Consider the following 19,126-nt stretch of genomic DNA (forward strand, 5'->3'; position numbering starts at 1 on the left):
AATGCCTGCCATGTTCTGGCAAAACAGTGATTTTTAATGACAAATGCCATGAAAAATAGCATGATGATGATAATGCAAACATGACCATTTTCTGTATTATTTAGGATTAAAAAAAAGGAGGGTCATGGAAACAGGGGAAGGACGGTATCTAGAAGAGGAACTCTTACATCTTATCCTCTAATAATTAACATACAGGTTCTGAACTTGTAGGTATAATTCTAGCTTATCTCATGCTTGTGGGGTGGCAACTAACAGTATTACCCAGTTTCTGGGTACAACGTAGCAATAGATATATCCTATGAAACTATATAAGAATGGACAATCAGAATGGTAAATGATATATGAAGTACAAATGAATAAATTGAGAATATTTAACTTGTAAAATGGGAAAACATGTTAGCTACTTTAGGGCTTTGATGTGAAAGGAGTAGTAGAGGTACAGCTGAGCTTCAGCAATCCACATTAAGTGTAGGTTTGACATAAAGAGCTTTAACTGTTTGCTAACAATGGCTACTTCCTTACTCTATCACTAGAAACACTCAAGAAAGGTATTAATACAGAATCTTTGTACTAGGAATCCTGGGTTCTGGTTCTAGAATGTCAAGAACATCATGTAATTCCTCTGGGCCTTACTTAGTTCTTCCTCTGTTGGAACTGATAACCTAAGTTGCTTGACAAATTTAAAAGATATTCTACACAATTAAATAAGTTTAAATAATAAATTAAATAATAAATATTAAATTAATAAATATAACGGTTGGCATTATATTAAAATATAATACAGAAAATGGTCATTGCAAATGATCATACTGCATTATGATCACAATACTGTTTTTCATAGTATCTGTCATTAAAAATTAACTGCCCTTCACAACAGAAAACTTAATCTCCTTATCTATCTAGACAGACCTACCTACCTATCTTCCATCCATCCATCCATCCATCCATCCATCCATCCATCCATCCATCCATCCATCGAGACAGGGTCTTGTTCTGTCACCCAGGCTGGAGTGCAGTGGCACAATCATAGCTCACTGTAGCCTCCAACTCCTGAGCTCAAGTGATCCTCCCACCTCAGCTCCTGGAACTACAGAAAGGCACACAGCCACCATGCCTGGCTAATTTAAAAACAATTTTTTTTGGAGAGACGGGGCCTTTCTATGTTTCCCAGGCTGGTCTCAAACTCCTGGCCTCAAGCAATCATCTCGCCTTAATCTCCCAAAATGCTGGGATTACAGCTGTGAGGCCTGGCCTGTAACTTGTTACTTTAAACCTAAGACATTAAAAAGGATACTTTTTATTTAGTACATTTTTTTTCTATCCTACTTTTCAACAAACAGAACTACAGAAATGCCATGTAGACTATATTGACATTATATAAAAAATTAAATTTCAAAATTAAATTGAAAGACTATCCCCCTTCCATTGAAATACAAAATATTTTAACTTTCAATGATCTGAAAACAGCCAGAATTATCTCATACAATGCCATTTATCACAAAAACCATAAAATCAGTGTAAAGCAAATTCTGAATATAGAAGCAATTCTGCCTTATTAAGGACAATCAGTCAGAAACAAATATAGTCATCCATAAATGCTAAAGAGGGAAAAGATAAAATAACTTAAATAAATAAAAGATCTGTGATAACAAGGGCCATTCATGATGACTCATAATGACTCATAATAATTTGGTTCAGGCCGGGCTCAGTGGCTCACGCCTGTAATCCCAGCACTTTGGGAGGCCGAGGCGGATGGATCACCTGAGGTCAGGAGTTCAAGACCAGCCTGACTAACATGGAGAAACCCCATCTCTACTAAAAATACAAAAAATTAACCAGGTGTGGTGGCGGTCGCCTGTAATCCCAGCTACTTGGGAAGCTGAGGCACGAGAATCGCTTGAACCTGGGAGGCAGAGGTTACAGTGCGCCAAGACTCTGCCACTGCACTCCAGCCTGGGTGATAGAGTGAGACTCCATCTCAAAAACAAAAAACAACAACAACAAAAAGTTTCATTTCCCAAACAATGTCCTGTCTTCTAAAGATGCTTATTCAAAATAATATAAATAACATTATTTCCACCATTTAGAGGCTTGCTTTGTCTAGGCTTGAAATGCATTTTTGATGAATTTGTTCCTAATGAGAGGATAGGACAGAAATCCAGCACTTAAGAATTTTATAAGTCCCAGGGCATGAGAGGTTCTATTTCTAGGTGAAAACAAAGAAACATTCTAATTTCTTCAATACAATCATGTGCTGCATGACATTATGGTGAACTGCATACATGACAACGGTCTCATAAGATTATTGTTCCATATTTTTACTGTACTTTTTCTATGTTTAGATATATAAATACCTACCACTGTGTTACAATTACCTACAATATTCAGTACAGTAACATGCTATACACGTTTATAGTCTAGGAGCAATAGGCTATACCATACAGCCTAGGTGTGCAGGAGACTATACCATTTGGTTTTGTGGAAATACATGCAAATCGCCTAAAAATGCAGTTCTCAGAATGTATCCCTGGTGCTATATGACACATGATTGTATTAAGTTAAATGTCAAGCTAAACTAACTCTTCAATGTAAAATGAGTATCAATAACTAGAACTGGAGGATAGCATTAAATTTCAATATAGCATAGAGGTTAAAAACACAGATTCTTGAATTTACGTCCTGACTCTTACTAGTTGTATATCCTCAAGCAAGTTACTTCCCCTCACTGAACTTTAGTCTCCTCATCTGTAAAACAGGAATAACAATACCTGTTATAGGAATAACAAGAGTGTTGAGAACATTTCAGAACATTTATGCAAGGTATATAAATATCAAAAATAGCTATTATTACTTATAAGTATTAACTCATTCCACCCAGAATACCACTGTAATTTTGAACGCATAACTAACTCTTATTTGGATATGATGATGAATCACTTTGTTGAAAAATACGTAAGTTTTAAAAGTATCGGTTCTAGTATCATTCAGAAAGATTGTCTTTGTTTTCCTGTTCATTTCACTAAAATGTAATACCAAAATATCCTTTTTTTTTTTGGAGACAGGGTCTGCTCTGTCATCCAGGCTGGAGTGTATGAAGTGCAGTGGTGTGATCATAGCTCACGACAGCCTCAAACTCCTGGACTCAAGCAATTCTCCCAAATCAGCCTCCTGGGGAGTTGAGATTACAGGTGTGTGTCACAATGGCCAGTTAATTAAAAAATTTTTTTTGTAGAGACCAAGTTTTGCTGTTTCCCAGGCTGGTGGTCTTGAACTCCTGGCCTCAAGTGATCCTCCCTCCTTGGCCTCTCAAAGTGCTAGGATTACAAGCATGAGCCACCACATCCAGCCTTCTCTATTTTTATTTCTGACTTCATGGCAAAGTTCAGGTTACCATTTAGACTAAAAATTTTTAAACCATTTTTTAAGTTTAAAGCATTCATAAAGCCTATCAAAGCTTGATGGTAATGGGGTGGGAGATATGGTGGTGCCGAGAGTATTATATGTAGTAGAGCTCCTGGACAATCTAATTCAACCTTTAGCTTGTATCCTGTTAACAAATATCCCTAGAAGGGAATGACTGAGAACCTCTCGTGATCTCCAAGGCAGCCTATGCTAAGAAAATTCCAGTAATTGCCAGGCGTAGTGGCTCACCCCTGTAATCCCAGCACTTTGGGAGGTCGAGGTGTGTGGAGCACCTGAGGTCAGGAGTTCAATACCAGCCTGGCCAACATGATAAAACCCCATCTCTACTAAAAAAAAAAGTTAAAAAATTAGCCAGGCGTGTTTGTGGGCACCTGTAATCCCAGGTAGTTGGGAGACTGAGGCAGGAGAATAGCTTGAACCCAGGGACAGAAGTTGCAGCGAGCCGAGATTGCACCACTGTACTCCAGTCTGGGCGACAGAGCAAAACTCTGTCTCAAAAAAAAGAAAGAAAATTCCAATAATTAAATAGTTCTTTACAATGAGATGAATCTGCCTCTAATGTCCACTCACTGGTTCTATCTAGTTCTACCTCCTGGGATTAGCATGGTCTAAATCTAACCCCTCCTCTTCAGAGCATTCCTTAAATTTATATGACTATTCCCACTTTTTCTTTGAAGCTAAATACTAGGGTTCCTTTTTAACACTTCCTCATATTTCAAGTACTCTCTTCATGCTCTAGCTGCTTTCCTCCATACCACCTTGGATTTAGTAAATATTAAAGCAGCGCCCAGGATGAAACATAATATGGTTATAAAAAGATGGGGAATGGGGAGCGGAGCAGATCAGGATTATGACCCTCCTCTTTCTATTCTACTCTATACTTAAATGCAATCCAAGATTTCAGTTCCCTTTTGGACTGTTCCATCATTCAGTGGACTACATATCGTAATTCCAATGACTAAAACCTCCTTTTCCATAATCTAAGACCATTTGATATCCTGATCCTGCTTTTTCAGCATATTATTTATCTTCCCCAACTTCTTATCAACTGCAAATTTAATCAGCACACCATCAGTGTCCTCATCCATATCATTAATTATAAGATACACCAAGAACAGAACCCTTTCAGGCATCAGTGGAAAGTCTTCCAGGGTAACTATTTATTTGCCAGCCCTCTCTGGGTAAGGCTGCTCAGGCAAAGTCCCTCACACTGAATTATCATTCTGCGTGTATTTCTCCATCTTACAAGGACCTTACGTGAAGCTGTCAAAATCCTTGTTGAAATAAAACCACGGTATTTTCGCAGAATTCTTTTGCTCTAATAAATTTTTTAAAAAGGAAATTAGTTCATTTAAATCAGTGACAGTTAAACTTTTGAGCAGTAAATACTTTTTGTTCGAACAAAATCTTCCCAGGAATCATAAAATCGAACACAGCTAATCAAAAGTATTTTAAAAGTATACGTTTGTCTTATAGTATCATATTTTAAAAATTATCTCATTACAGAATTGCCCAACCTGTGTTCTGCCAAAATAGGTTTTCTAAGAATTTACTGGTAATTATCAATTGGATTTTATCAATATTACCTCCCCAATAAGCATTCAAAATGAATTTTAATGTGAAAAACTGAAAGTTCCACATTAAAGAAAACTACTAAACTTTACTTCCAAAATTGTATTTATCTATTTTTTTTTTTTGAGATGGAGTGATCTCGGCTCACTGCAACCTCCGCCTCCCAGGTTCAAGCAATTCTCCTGCCTCAGCCTCCCCAGTAGCTGAGATTACTGGCGCCCGCCATCATGCCCGGCTAACTTTTTTGTATTTTTAGTAGAGACAGGGTTCCCTCATGTTGGCCAGGCTGGTTTCAAACTCCAGACCTGAAGTGATCTGCCCGCCTCGGCCTCCCAAAGTGCTAGGATTACAAGCATAAGCCACCATGCCCAGCCTATTTATTTTTAAAAGACAGGCTTTTACTGTCACCCAGGCTGGACTGTTGTGGCTCACTGTAGCCTCCAGAGTACCTAGGACTACAGGTGGACACTACCATGCCCAGCTAATTTTTTTTTTTTTTTTTGTAGAGACAGGTTGCCCAGGCTGGTCTCCAACTCCTGGGCTTATGCAATCCTCCCACCATGCTGAGATTACAGGCGGGAACTACTACGCCTGGCCCAAAATTATACTTAAAATTTGAACCAGGCGTGCTCACTTCAGTAGCACATATACTAAAATTTGAGCCAGGTGTGGTGGTCCACAGCCCATACCTGTAATCCCAGCACTGTGGGAGGCCGAGGTGGGCGGATTGCTTCAGCCCATAAATTCGAGATCAGAGATCAGCCTAGGTATCATGAAGAAACTTCATCTCTACAAAAATAAATACAAATAAATTAGCTGGGTGTGGTGGCACGCACCTGTGAAGTCCCAGCCATTCCAGGGGCTGAGGTGGGAGAATAGCTTGAGCCCGGGAGGCTGGAGGTTGCCGTGTGAGCCGAGATCACCACACTGCACTCTGGCCTGGGTGACAGAGGGGGAACCTGTCTCAAATAAACAACTACATAAAATTTGAATCAAATGTTTAAGTTACCTCCAAAAGCAAACATTATGAAGACTACTGATCTATAAGATATTCTTTTTGTGTGTAAATCCACGGTGACTTTTAGTAGTAATTATAACAGCAGTTACTTCAGATATTTGAAATATACTAGTTACTTTGTCTAAATTCTCATTTAATTCTCACCCTAATGTCACAAGAGGAGCTAATTAACTGAGGAAACTAATGCTCAAAAGGCCAAGTAACTTTACTGCAAGCCATTAAGTGGTAAAAGCAATTTTCCAACTCAAGTCCTTCCAAACCTATAATCCACACATGCCACTGTTGATGCAGCTTCTCAAGCCTTCCTTTCCTAAGTCTTTACAAATCTAACTCTTCCAAATAACTGATGCAATTAAAGTTGCTGCACACCAAGTACTGCTACCTTCCCTTTAAAATTTGGAACATTTACCTCTTTCCACTCTTCCCACCTCAAAGATGATTAAGAAATCTCACATGCAAGATTTTCTCAGCATGTAAAAACATTTGAGGGCAGAATGCCTGAACAGAACTCAAATTTTTTTTTTTTTTTTTTGAGACAGGGTCTCACTCTGCAATGACAGCTAACAGCAGCCTGGACCTCCTGGGCTCAAGCGATCTTCCCACCTCACCCCCTACTCCAGTAGCTGGGACTACAAACACTGGCTAAATTTTTTTGTAGAGATGGAGTTTCGGCATATTGCCCAGGTTAGTCTCAAACTCCTGAGCTCAAGCAATCCTCCTGCCTCAGCATCTTAAGTAGCTGGGACTACAGTTGTGCAACGCCATGTCTGGCTGATTTTGTTTATTTTTTTTGTAGAGATGAGGTCTCCCCATTGCTCAGGTTGGTCTCGAATTCCTTGACTCAAGTGATATGCCCTCCCTGGCCTCCCAAAGTGTTAGGATTATAGGTGTGAGCCACTGCACTGGCCACCTCCGGGTAATTTCTTACAATAGCTTCACTTATCTTGACCTTTAAGTTCCTTTTGGCCTAAAATACATTGTTTTGACTGTATTTTACATCATCCAATTATTTACTTTAGGTTTTTTTGTTTTGAGAGAGTGTCTCCCTCTGTTGTCCAGGCTGGATGCAGTGCAGTGGCATGATGATGGCTCATTGCAACCTCTGCCTCCCAAGTTCCGGCGATTCTCCTGCCTCAGCCTCCCCAGTAGCTGGGATTACAGTTGTGCACCACCACAGACGGCTAATTTTTTTTTTTTTTTTAATGTTTAGTAGAGACGGGGTTTCACCATGTTGGCCAGGCTGCCCTCAAACTCCAGGACTCAAGCAATCCACCCACCTTGGTCTCCCAAAGTGCTGGGATTATAGGCGTAAACCACCACACCTGGCCCATCCTATTCACAATTTAAAATATCAAATTTCCTCCGGTTGTGGTAGCTCACACCTGTAATCGCAGCACTCTGGGAGGCGGACACGGCAGGATTGCTCAAGTACCAGGAGTTCGAGACCAGCCTGAACCACACGGCAATACCCTGTCTTTTCTAAAAAAAAAAAAAAAAATCAGCCAGTCGTGATGGCACGCGCCTGTAGTCCCAGCTACTTGGGAGACTAAAGGTGGGAGGATCACTTGAGCCCAGGAAGCTGATATTGCAATGAGATCAGGCCACTGCATTCCAGTCTGAGCGACAGATTGAGACCCCGTCTCAAAAAAATAAAACAAATATAAAATTCACAACAAAGCCACAAGATATGAGAAAGCAAAAATAAAAACAAAATCCCCAATAGCATTATAGAAAAGAGTTCCTAATTTTTTCAAATCGGATGTTTCTAATTTCTGCAGAAAACGGAGGTGGGTAAAGGTGTTCTGAATGACTAAGCCAGACACATTTACTAGATCACAATTTCCTACTAAGTATATATATATATATTTTACCAACTTGTTAATGGGTTAGCCCTATGAATAAGTATTAACTCTTACAAGGCACTCCTTATTCCCAAGACTCAAGTTACTTTATTTCACAACTTACCAGGTTCAGTTTCACCGTATAGGAAAATGTTTTCTTTTAAAGTCACACACTGCTGGGCGTGGTGGCTCACGCCTGTAATCCTGCCTTCAGAGGCCGAGGCGGGCAGATCACTTGAGGTCAGGAGATCGAGACCATCCTGGCTAACATGGTGAAACCCTGTCTCTACTAAAAATACAAAAAATTAGCCGGGCATGGTGGCGGGCACATGTAGTCCCAGCTACTCGGCAGGCTGAGGCAGGAGAATGGCGTGAACCTGGGAAGTGAGCTTGCAGTGAGCCAAGATCGCGCCACTGCACTTCAGCCTGGGCGACAGAGCAAGACTCGTCTCAAAAAAAAAAAAAAAAAAAAAAGTCACACACAAATTTCAATGAGCATAAGATAAAGTATTTGATAAATGAAGTCAGCTAGGTTAGATTTTTCCTAATGGAAGCTTAGTGTAAAACCTATGCAACTGGAGACAGAGAAACCTCCAATGTATGAGACTGAAGGGGTCTCAGATGCGCAATTACTGAGTAGAGTCCCATCATCTTGGAAACCTCGGTGGTATCTTCGAAACTGTCTAACTCAAACGCTAGGGACAAACCTGTAGCCTGACAAAGTTAGGTTTATTAACTGAATACAATGAAGGACAAGCGCATCAGAGAAGTGTGAAGCATCTCACATAACAGAAAAAGTTACAGAAGTTTGGAGAAGTGTAGAACTAAGATAAATGAAGCAGTATCTTGATAGACTATAAGCACAGAACTGTGTTAAAGGGATCAATATCAGGTCTGAACTGCAGAGTGGAACTAGGGTCCTATTTCCTGGGAAAGAAGTTAGGGTAGATGCAGAATTTTATCCAAAGCTCTGAAGTTGTAAATCAAAGCTAGTTCTCTGTGTCAAAATGACTTAGATCTTCCTGACAAAGTGTGATGTTTCATTTTTACTGATAGAATTCCAAACAGTAAAGTTTCTGATAGTCTCTGATTTTACAGAACCAAGTTTCTCTGTAAGAAAGCAGTAGTCACTCAAGGAAGAGGGGTTGTTATGAATCTCTAGAGCTGCAGCAAGTCTTTGGAAGATAAGCAGCTGTATGTTATCCCAGCGTAAGAGGTAGCAGGACCGACTTTTACTCTTTCAGTGGAGCTAATATTTAGTTTCTTCAGCAGTTCATTTCCTAAGTTATTTTATTGTGACCTAGAACACTCCAACCAAAGGTAGCTGGAAAGGAAATCTCCCTGAAGATCGCCTTGCTTAGCACAGAACTGAACAGATACACAATTCAAATAATAGATAATACCAAGAAGCACCTGAAAACTGCAATACCTAGTTGAAACACTCTTAAGCAGCCTGTGGCCTCTTCATCTAAAGTGTTTCAAAGACTTATAATTAAGACCATTTAGTTATTTTACAACATGGCAGTATAACTGTATAACGATTAGTTTCACTTCCTAGAATCTAGACAGCAATAATTTTTTTCCCAACAAAACAAAGGGATGCCCAGTTTGACCAAAGTGGTCTTGTGCTAAAAAATAAAAGGTTTCCTCTTGGGGCCGGGCGTGGTGGCTCAGCCTGTAATTCCAGCACTTTGGGAGGCCGAGGTGGGCAGATCTCAAGGTCAGGAGATCGAGACCATCCTGGTTAACACGGTGAAACCCCCGTCTCTACTAAAAATACAAAAAAATTAGCTGGGCGTGGTGGTGGGCGCCTGTAGTTCCAGCTACTCAGGAGGCTGAGGCCGGAGAATGGCATGAACCCGGGAGGCGGAGCTTGCAGTGAGCTGAGATGGCACCATTGCACTCCAGCCTGGGTGACAGAGCGAGACTCTGTCTCAAAAAATAAAATAAAATAAAAAGTAAACAAACAAATAAATCAAGCTTTCCTCCTATTGTCCACAACATGCGAGTCTCCTAGGTGCAGTCTCCAGTCTCAACAATTCAAATAGCTACTTCTGAATTTAGAGTAATACGGTCACTTTCCTTTTACAGCTAGGAATTATTTTAAAAATGCAAATTAAACACTTTTCAGCATGCTCAATACTTTTTAAGTTCAAAGTTTCCAAAGTAAACCATTTGGCTATGCAGATTGTAAATCACACAACTCTAGAGAGACAACATTCACATAGATTATAACAGGTGCAGTATCCCAGAGTTACACAGTATGGTGACTATTACATTTTTGGGGAAAATAAGCCAAAAAACCCCAAAAAGCAGAAACCTTTATTCAAAATTAGCTTTATTTAACTAATGGTGTTTTTTGGGCTAGAAGAAACCAGTGAGAAAAAGCTTTGAAAATTGTAAAATGCTTTATTAACTGCAAAATACTATTACTCCAATGGAGTTCAACATCTCCATTTGCATTAAGTTTTACAATAGGCATTACACCTTTTTCAAATGCAATGGTTTTTCCTTTAGTCTTTCAATATGTTGACTCACAGAAACAGATTGTTTTGTTCTTGGGACAAACCCTACTTGATCACATATATTTTTAATACAGTTAAGTTCTCACTTAATGTCACCGACAGGCTCTTAGAAACCCGGGCCTTAAGCGAAATGTTGCACAAGACCGTTCTTTCTCATCAACCTTGTAACAAAACATTATTCAAGAACCTGTCTACTGTATATCCTTTTGCTTAAAGTTAGAAGTTTCCAAGAGCCTACTGATGACAGTGAGTTATTGTACGCATTGGTTTCAGTTAGCTAATAGTCTGTTTAGCATTTTTTGCATCCATATTTTTATGTAAAATGAGTCCCTCATTTCCTTTTTGTCCTTTAGGTGGCTTTGGAATCACCTAGTCAAGGGGAACTGCCCTCATATTTTGAAATGTATAAACTTAAAACAATGCCACCTAACATTTTCTAGGCAAAGGCTCACACTAAACATTCCACTGGTTTTTCCTTCTGTCAGGTGTATCTCCCGTTAATCTCTTCATATTTTCTCCTCTTCCTCCCTAGAAAATTAGGCCTCTCCACAGAAGTTCTATTATGAACTGTAACTTGCTCCAAAGGAGACAAAATGTGCTAACACTGTGACAAAGTGTACCCTGTGACAATGTCACATTGAAAAGATCACGAACTGGCTTTGGGTTGTTCACAGTAGGATTCAAATTCCTGCTTCATCTCTTAATAGTTAGGTGAACTGTGTCAGTTACTTTATTTATCCTAGCCTCAGGCCTAACATATGAAATGAGGATAACATATGCCTTGAAGAGTTGTGCATGATTTTGAAATATGTATAAAGTATCTGGTGGAATTATTTGGCACCTAAGAGTTGCTCAGTAATTGATAATTCTATTAAGCGAAGAAGTGATTTTTTTTCAGCTCATGCTGTTAAATGTCCTCAATCACCAACCCACAATTTCGAAATCCAAAAAGTTCTGAAAATTAAGTATTTTCATAACTTACATGGTGGCAAAACATGACGACCTAAATGTGAGGCCTTTCATATCTGTATGAAAATTCTTAAATTCACTAGAGATTTTTTTGTTTTGTTTTGTTTTTTGAGATGGAGCTCTTGTGGCCCAGGCTCGAGTGCAATGGTGCAAGCTAGAGTGCAATGGTGCAAGCTCACTGCAACCTCCGCCTCCCGGGTTCAAGCGATTTTCCTGCCTCAGCCTCCCAAGTAGCTGGGATTACAGGCGCCTGCCACCACGCCCGACTCATTTTGTATTTTTAGTAGAGACAGGGTTTCTCCATGTTGGCCAGGCTGGTCTCAAACGCCTCAGGTGATCCGCCCGCCTCAGCCTCCCAAAGTTCTAGGATTACAGGCGTGAGCCACCGCGCCCGGCCCTCACTAGAGATACTAATGTGATTGTTTATAGGAGTACTATTCTAAACTAGTGATGGTACATTACTATACAGTACACGCATCCTATTACCTTTTGGGAATTCCAAATTTTTCAATAATTTAAAACCACATATGGCCCCAATGGTTTCAAACTAGGAATGTGGACTTCTAAACATTCTCTGTACAATCAAATACTGTAAATACAAAGAGTAAAAAGGATATTTATGCCATCTAAATCTGGCCTATTACCTCTACACTAACTCCTTGGGTTCAAAGTCATCACTAGTAAACTGAAGGAACTGGACTTAAGTTCTTTCTAGCTTATTTATTTTTTTAACTTAGTACTGTTAATTCTCTCTCTCAGCCTGGACAACATGGTGAAACCCTGTCTACAAAAAACTAGCCAGGTATGGTGGGCCACACCTATAGTCCCAGCTACCGGAAAGTCTGAGGTGGGAGGATGCAGTGAGCCTGTCATCACACCACAGCACTACTGCCTGGGCGACAGTGAGACCCTGTCTCAAAAAAACAAAAAACAAAACAAAACAAAAAGTACCTCTGAAAATTATTTTAAATATTGAGTTGAGCAAAAATGTTCATGTTAAACATTTTGGCTGTTTTTCCTAAAATGTTTTATACAGAGAGCTAAAAATCAATGTATATAGAATGTATTCACCATTGAGGAGATACTAAATAAAAAAACTTGACCATCTTCACACTGAGTACTAGGCAAGAAAGATTAGTACCATGGAAAAAAATGCTAGTTTTGTATTCGGATCTGGGCTCAAACCTTAGCTCTGCTATTATAGCTCTGTAACTGTAACATATTCTTTAAGCTTGTTTTGTCATGTTACATGGTGATAAAGAAAAATACTTGTTACAGGGTTGTTACAGGGTTGTAGTAAGGATAAAACAAAGTGAAAACCTCTAGCACAGTTCCTGACTCTGCACTTTTTCTCAATGTTTGTTAAGTTACTCTGAAAACATTTTAAACATTGTAATTTTCAGATAATTAATTACATGTATGTTGAGCAAAAGTGAATACTTTTCTTATAAAATTAACTTCCTGGCTGGGCCAGTGCTGTAGCTCATACCTATAATCCCAGCACTTTGGGAGGCTGAGGTGGGTGGATCACTTGAGGTCAGGAGTTCGAGACCAGCCTGACCAACATGGTGAAACCCTGTCTCTCCTAAAAGTAACAGAAATTAGCTGAGTGTGGTAGTGGGTGCCTGTAATCCCAGCTACTCTGTAGGCTGAGGCAGGAGAATCACTTGAATCTGGGAGGCAGAGGTTGCAGGGAGCCGAGATAGCACCATTACAGTCCAGCCTGGGCAACAAGAGGGAAATCCTATCTCAAATAAATAAATAACTCCCGGCCGGGCGCGGTGGCTCAAGCCTGTAATCCCAGCACTTTGGGAGGCCGAGACGGGCGGATCACGAGGTCAGGAGATCGAGACCATGCTGGTTAACACGGTGAAACCCCGTCTCTACTAAAAAATACAAAAAATTAGCCAGGTGAGGTGGCGGGCGCCTGTAGTCCCAGCTACTCGGGAGGCTGAGGCAGGAGAATGGTGTGAACCCGGGAGGCGGAGCTTGCAGTGAGCTGAGATCCGGCCACTGCACTCCAGCCTGGGTGACAGCGCGAGACTCCGTCTCAAAAAAAAAAAAAAAAAAAAAACAAAAACTCCCCCATTATTCAGGTGTTGTAAATTATGTAAGGTATCTTTGATGGCGTGTCTTTGAAGGAATTATGTCTTTTTAGAGGAAAGTGACATGTAATTTTAAGAAGTATAGATCCAAGGTTAATAAACTCACACTTCACACACACACATACAGACTACAGAAGAGAATGAGCCAGTCTCATCTACAACTATATTAAACTTGTGTCTTTGTGTGCACATTTGATAACAAATTTTGAATTACCTTGAATTTTCAAGTTTCTAGTTTTTCTCTTTAGCTGAGGACTTCTTGAAACTAACTGTTTTGGGGGAGAGAATATTAATTTTTAGAATCCAGGCATGGCCCAAACAATTCTCTCTGAATAGAAAGCAAACTGGAATCCTGGCAAAGCAGTTAATTCTCAACATTACTTGTAAACATGACAAACAATAAAATAAATTTTATAACAACTTGTAAGAGCTTATGTTTTCACATCTAAATTTTCAATGGTAAGGTTCCTTACAATCTCAAGTGTTAAAAGACAAGGTATCAAGCACACTTAGGTTACAAGGAGAAGCAAAAAGATTGATTTGAGCAACCTGGATCACTTTCAGTAAGGGAGGAGGATCTCTGGAGAATGTAACAAAGCTGAATTTCAAGAAATCTGGTTTCTAGTTTGGGCAAGTCAGTAAATCTGAGCTTTCTTTCTCACCCCTTAGAAGTAACGGCATTTTCCTTCCTTCCTCACAAAGCTGACTCATGAAAGTACTTTAAAGTTAAAAATGTTATACACTATGTTCTTTAATCAGCACTAATAACATTAATATTGATCGGGCAGAAGGTACGGTGATCATGCGGGTGGGGACCAGCAAAACTGGGAATTGGGAAATCCAGGTTCTCGGCCCAACATTTGCACCTGCTAGTTCGTGATGCAAGGCACCTCACTTATTCAGGTCCCCATTAAACTAGGTTTAATAAAGTGAGTTTGCCTAAACCTCTTCCTAGCTCCAAGACTAATTTTAAGGTATTAATTTGAATCCAAGGTCTAAAATATTTGAGCTCTCATTTAGAAGTCAGCCACTGCAAAGGGTAAAGACAGCAATCTTGTATGAACAAAGTTAAACATAACGTGCTAGACAGAGGTCTATGCTAAGCCATGCAGTAGCCAAAAGGTCCACCATACCACCCTTCATTTGGAAACTGATGTTAAGGTGCCACTGGTACACTTCCAAATGCTCTTAAAATGTTTAGGTTCATATTAAAATAAAAATGGATATTGTAAAATGAGAACCAGAAAAGCTCCAAAATTATACACAGGCCTAAGGGCAAAAATACCCCAAAAGACTACACAGTGACAATATTTTCCAACTTTTGCTTTTTTGTTTTTAAAACAAAGCTGATGATTCTGAAATCAGGTCAAGTCTATCACTTTTTTTGTTGATGTTAAATGCACTAACACAGATTCTTCAATTATACTTTGAAACAACAGCATTTCCCTAAGTCAGGACTTTTTTATTGCAAAATTTAACAAACCACCAAACTCAAGTTTAATTATTTCTGCTTTATTATTGGTCATGAATAAAGACTTCTTTTAAAAAATAATTACAAAGAGAATTTATGACTAAAATATACTCGGTAACCAACGTGCTCTGAAATTAATAATTTGAAAATGGCAAAAAAAAAAAAAAAAAAAAACCGGCCCACACATATTAACTTCACTCTTCAATTAGGGGCAATAAACAAGGTCAAAATTAGTTTAAACAACATACTGAGTAAGAAAAAAGTTGTGAAGTCCCAATGCCTCCAAAAAACTGATAGAATGTGCTTAATATATATATCCCCACATGGTAACATAAAAAATCCAAGTTTTCCAGTAAAAATGTTCTGTTCATGTTCCAATACCTAAATCTGGGAAAACAAATTCAGGCAGATGAGATAAGAATGTCACCACAATAAAATAAAGTCATCAAAACTTAGTGAATTAAAGTTTAAAAGGTAGAGAAAAATAACCTAATTTGACCACACAGTAATTACTTCCAGAAGACAAAAGATCCAATCCAGGTAAAATAAATCTTTATTTTATTGTATATTTTACCTGATCCTAAAGAAAATATTCTACGTGAGTTGATGAGATACATCGGTCAAGTTTTATGCCAAGAAATTATGCATACTATAACTCTGAAAGAGCTATCTAGACTCCTTACCAAAAGGCCAGCATAACTTTCAGAGTAGAGATCGTGAGTTACCACAGATGCTGATTGAAACAGAGCTAACAGCAGCTCTTTCTCCTCATTCCCACCCCGTGTGTAGGAGTATGCAGTCCCATGCCACCACCAGTTGGAGGATGATCTAGTCTGGAGACAAAACGGTGTAGAACAAAACCCTTTCCACGGTCCCAAACCTCTCTTTAGAACTCTAATTAAAGATACTTCCGTTTCTCATACAACTTGGAATGAAGAGGAAGCAACAACTGTTAAAAACATTTAAAAACTAAGCCTTTATCTATTTATTTAGAAAACACACTATGCAAAGAAGCCAATTCCTTACATTAAAAATATTTATTTGCAACAGCTCTCCTTTTCAAGGCCTCAACAGATTGGACTAAACCACACCCCTCCATAAATGGCACATTCCATACAATAGCCTGGAGGATGGCATAGGACGATTCCACCGACCGCTGGGGGAATAGCAAACTTGTTGAAATTCCGAGAATGGAGTCTGATGGTTACCCGAACCTAGCCCTTTTATTACTAAAGTCACTCGGGGACAAGAGGGTTACAAAAATATCCCGAGACGCGTACGCGGGTGAGAGTGGAACGAGAACCACACGGGATTTGGGCTGTGCTGTTAACCCGCACCTCCCTGAGTACGGACATTTCCCCGAGGAAGGACATTTCTAGTCGGAGAGAAAGAGCGAACTTTGGGGTTAACTCTCTCAAAACTCCGAGGTGGGGAGAGAGGCAGCAGCCCATTATTTTCCAGGATCCAGTCCCGAACTCTCACTTCTGCCCGGGGGGAAAAAAACGGGTCCCGCCCACGCTCGGCCCGATCCGGGAGGCGGGGCCTGCAGCGACCCCGAAGGACAGACGCGGGGCCGGTTGGGTGTGCTGCCCCTCCCCCTTTGCCTGGAACACCCCCGTCCGCTAGAGAAAAAGGGCTCAGGGCCCCCACCCCCGCGCCAGTAGCGGGGGGAAGGGGCAATACGGGTGCCTCCGCCCCTCCTCGCTGAAGGTGGGGAGTGGAGCTCGAGTCCGCCCGCCTCCCAGCGCTGGCTCCAAGGGGACGGCCCCGAGGAGGTGGGGCCTCTTGGGGGCGCTGACTTCACACCCCTCCCCCTCCGGCGCTGGCGGTTCAGGGACACCCCGCCCGCTCCAGTGCGGTGGGTGGGGGAGGCAGCTGAGCAGACCGGAGCCCTGCAGCGGCGCGGGGCGGGGAGGGGCGCGCGCACGGGCGCGCAGCCGCCACCCCCGCGCGCCAGCAGGGCCCCCCACGCGTAAGGGTGCGCGCGGGCCCCGAAAGGGAGGAGGCCGCGCGTGGCACCGGGGATGACCGACTCTAGCCTTCTGTCCCCCACTCTTTTCACCACTCGCCCCCAGCCCCCTCCAACCCGCTCCAGGCCTCAGACTCCGCACTGACCTGACAGGCCGCGACATGTTCGCTGTCGAAACAGGACCGAGTCGAGAAGCCAAAGACCAGGACCCCCCCCACCCCGCGCGCTCGGCGCCCCACCCCCCCCGAACTTCAGCCGATGGGACCGCTGCTGCCGAACCCCGAGCTGCTGGCTCCTCAAACTCCGCTGCTCTTTGGTTCAGGGCTCCTGGAACAGACGAGCCCCCCGCTCCCCCGTCTCTTCAAAATGGATGAATCAAACCAGCCGAAAATGCGCCAAAGCCGCCGTGCAACCAAACCCACTAGGGTTTGTGCGCTCCTCCCCAACACGCCTGCTCATTGGAGACTTCTGCCAGATGCGCCCAGATCATTAGTCCGTTTGAATCATCACGTCTTCCAGGCCCCGCCCTACTCTCTGACAGGCTCCACCTTCACCGTGGGGTCCTGTTAGTCAAGATGCTCTGAGAGCGCACGGCCGCAAAACAAAAATGGTCGCTGCTTAGCCCGCCCCCTGGCTTCCACTCCAGAGTTGCAGATTCGTCTGGGGTCGTATCTTAGAAAGACTAGAAAAAAAGATTTGTATAGAGTTCAGCGTTGCTCAGTGTTAGTTTAATGGTGTTTCATCTCGTCCGCCTTGATAACCTAGAAAATCCTCTAATAGCAAAACCTGTGGGGTAGGTAGCAGATTCGTCACTAAGGGGCTGCTACAGAATTGGAGGGAAATTCCTTAGGTTCAAAAAATTTGACCTTAAACCTGCAAGCCCCTTACCCTGGCTTCAGCATTAGCCCTCAGGGACCTAATCAGGCTGCTGGAGTAAAGAGGCAGGATCATAATCAATGAATATCTTCACCCCCAATTTCCATTCTCCATTCTGGACCTTGAGATCCACTTCAGGGTCATTAAAGTCCCAGTCTGGTACATTACTATTTTAAGAGTCAGGTGTACAGTAACTAAAAGCATGAGCTCAGGGGCTACAAGGTATTTCAGTTGGAATCCCAGGTCCATTACTTAATAGTGGTATAACTTTCCTTCTCTGTGCCTCAGTTTCCTCATCTGTAAAATGGGAAACAAGGGTACCTAACCCCATAGGCTTATTAGTATTAAATGAGTTGACATACCTATCAAAAGCCTTTAGGATAGTCTCTGGCTCACAGTAAGTGCTATGTAACTGTTAAATTCAAGTTTTAAAAGATGATTCCATCCCTGGGTAGAGATGGGTGGAGCTGGCCCAAGACCCTTTCAGTTCTATTGATTTACCCTTGTACTTTGAAAAACAAAACAAAACAAAGACTCTTCGAAGTCATATAACTGAAAGTAATGCACATCATTTCACTTAAATCCGTGAGTATTTGCTGGATGCCTAACACTCTCAAAGGCAGAGCTCAGGATTCCTATATGAATGGCTAAGACTGAGTCTGCCATCGAAAATAGACGTCAATCCCTACCACCGTCAAACCCACCATTTTTGTTTTGTGACCATGCGCTCTCAGAGCATCTTGACTAACAGCATCCCAGGGTGAAGGTGGAGCCTATCAGAGAGCAGGGCGGGGCCTGGAAGACGTGATGATTCAAACGGACTAATGATCTGGGCGCATCTGGCAAAAGTCTCCAATGAGCAGTCAGTTAATAACCAACTGAAGATACACTTTCCAAACAACAAAAAAACACACCACATCTGCCTCCTGAAAGTCTCCCTTTGTAAAATCTGGCTTCTCAAAAAGAAGAGAATAGCACAGTCCACCAGTGAAGTATTAAACAAGTTAATATGTTTTGTCTCTTCCATGTCATTCCACCCTCTGTCACCCATATTTTTAATTTTTATTTTTTTGAGATGGAGTGTCACTCACTGTGCTGCCCAGGCTGGAGTGCAGTGGCACAATCTCTGCGCACTGAAACTTCCACCTCCCGGGTTCAAGCGATTCTCCTGCCGCAGCCTCCCAAGTAGCTGCAATTACAGGTGTGTGCCACGATGCCCGGCTAATTTTTGTATTTTTTTGTGAAGACAGGATTTCACCATGTTGGCCAGGCTGGTCTCGAACTCTTGCCCTCAAGTGATCTGCCTGCCTCGGCCTCCCAAAGTGCTGGGATTTACAGGCGTGAGCCACCGCACCCG

General features: G+C 41.6%; 1 protein-coding gene and 3 long non-coding RNA genes across 5 annotated transcripts in view; 2 read left to right on the forward strand and 2 right to left on the reverse strand.

Annotated features, from left to right (window-relative positions):
- The window catches only part of NUCKS1 (nuclear casein kinase and cyclin dependent kinase substrate 1), a 35,672-nt gene extending 18,407 nt beyond the window's left edge, over positions 1-17,265 (reverse strand). The window contains 1 exon segment of one of the 2 annotated variants that reach the window (NM_001266481.1): positions 17,040-17,129. In NM_001266481.1, the coding sequence (NP_001253410.1) occupies positions 17,040-17,056 (17 nt within the window). In that variant the 5' untranslated portion in view covers positions 17,057-17,129. 2 annotated transcript variants of the gene reach the window in all.
- LOC144341417 (uncharacterized) lies at positions 5,480-8,331 on the forward strand. Its single transcript, XR_013418336.1, has 3 exons — positions 5,480-5,879; positions 6,765-7,233; positions 8,164-8,331. It is a non-coding gene; the product is annotated as an uncharacterized LOC144341417 (long non-coding RNA).
- On the reverse strand, positions 6,789-9,821 carry LOC144341425 (uncharacterized). The gene is made up of 2 exons (XR_013418348.1): positions 8,232-9,821; positions 6,789-7,141 (listed from the first exon to the last, which is right to left on the reverse strand). It is a non-coding gene; the product is annotated as an uncharacterized LOC144341425 (long non-coding RNA).
- On the forward strand, positions 10,247-12,741 carry LOC144341429 (uncharacterized). Its single transcript, XR_013418352.1, has 2 exons — positions 10,247-11,642; positions 12,151-12,741. It is a non-coding gene; the product is annotated as an uncharacterized LOC144341429 (long non-coding RNA).
- Positions 17,266-19,126: the final 1,861 nt, after the last annotated feature.

This window comes from Macaca mulatta, chromosome 1 (assembly GCF_049350105.2).
Source record: "Macaca mulatta isolate MMU2019108-1 chromosome 1, T2T-MMU8v2.0, whole genome shotgun sequence".
Classification (NCBI taxonomy): domain Eukaryota; kingdom Metazoa; phylum Chordata; class Mammalia; order Primates; family Cercopithecidae; genus Macaca; species Macaca mulatta.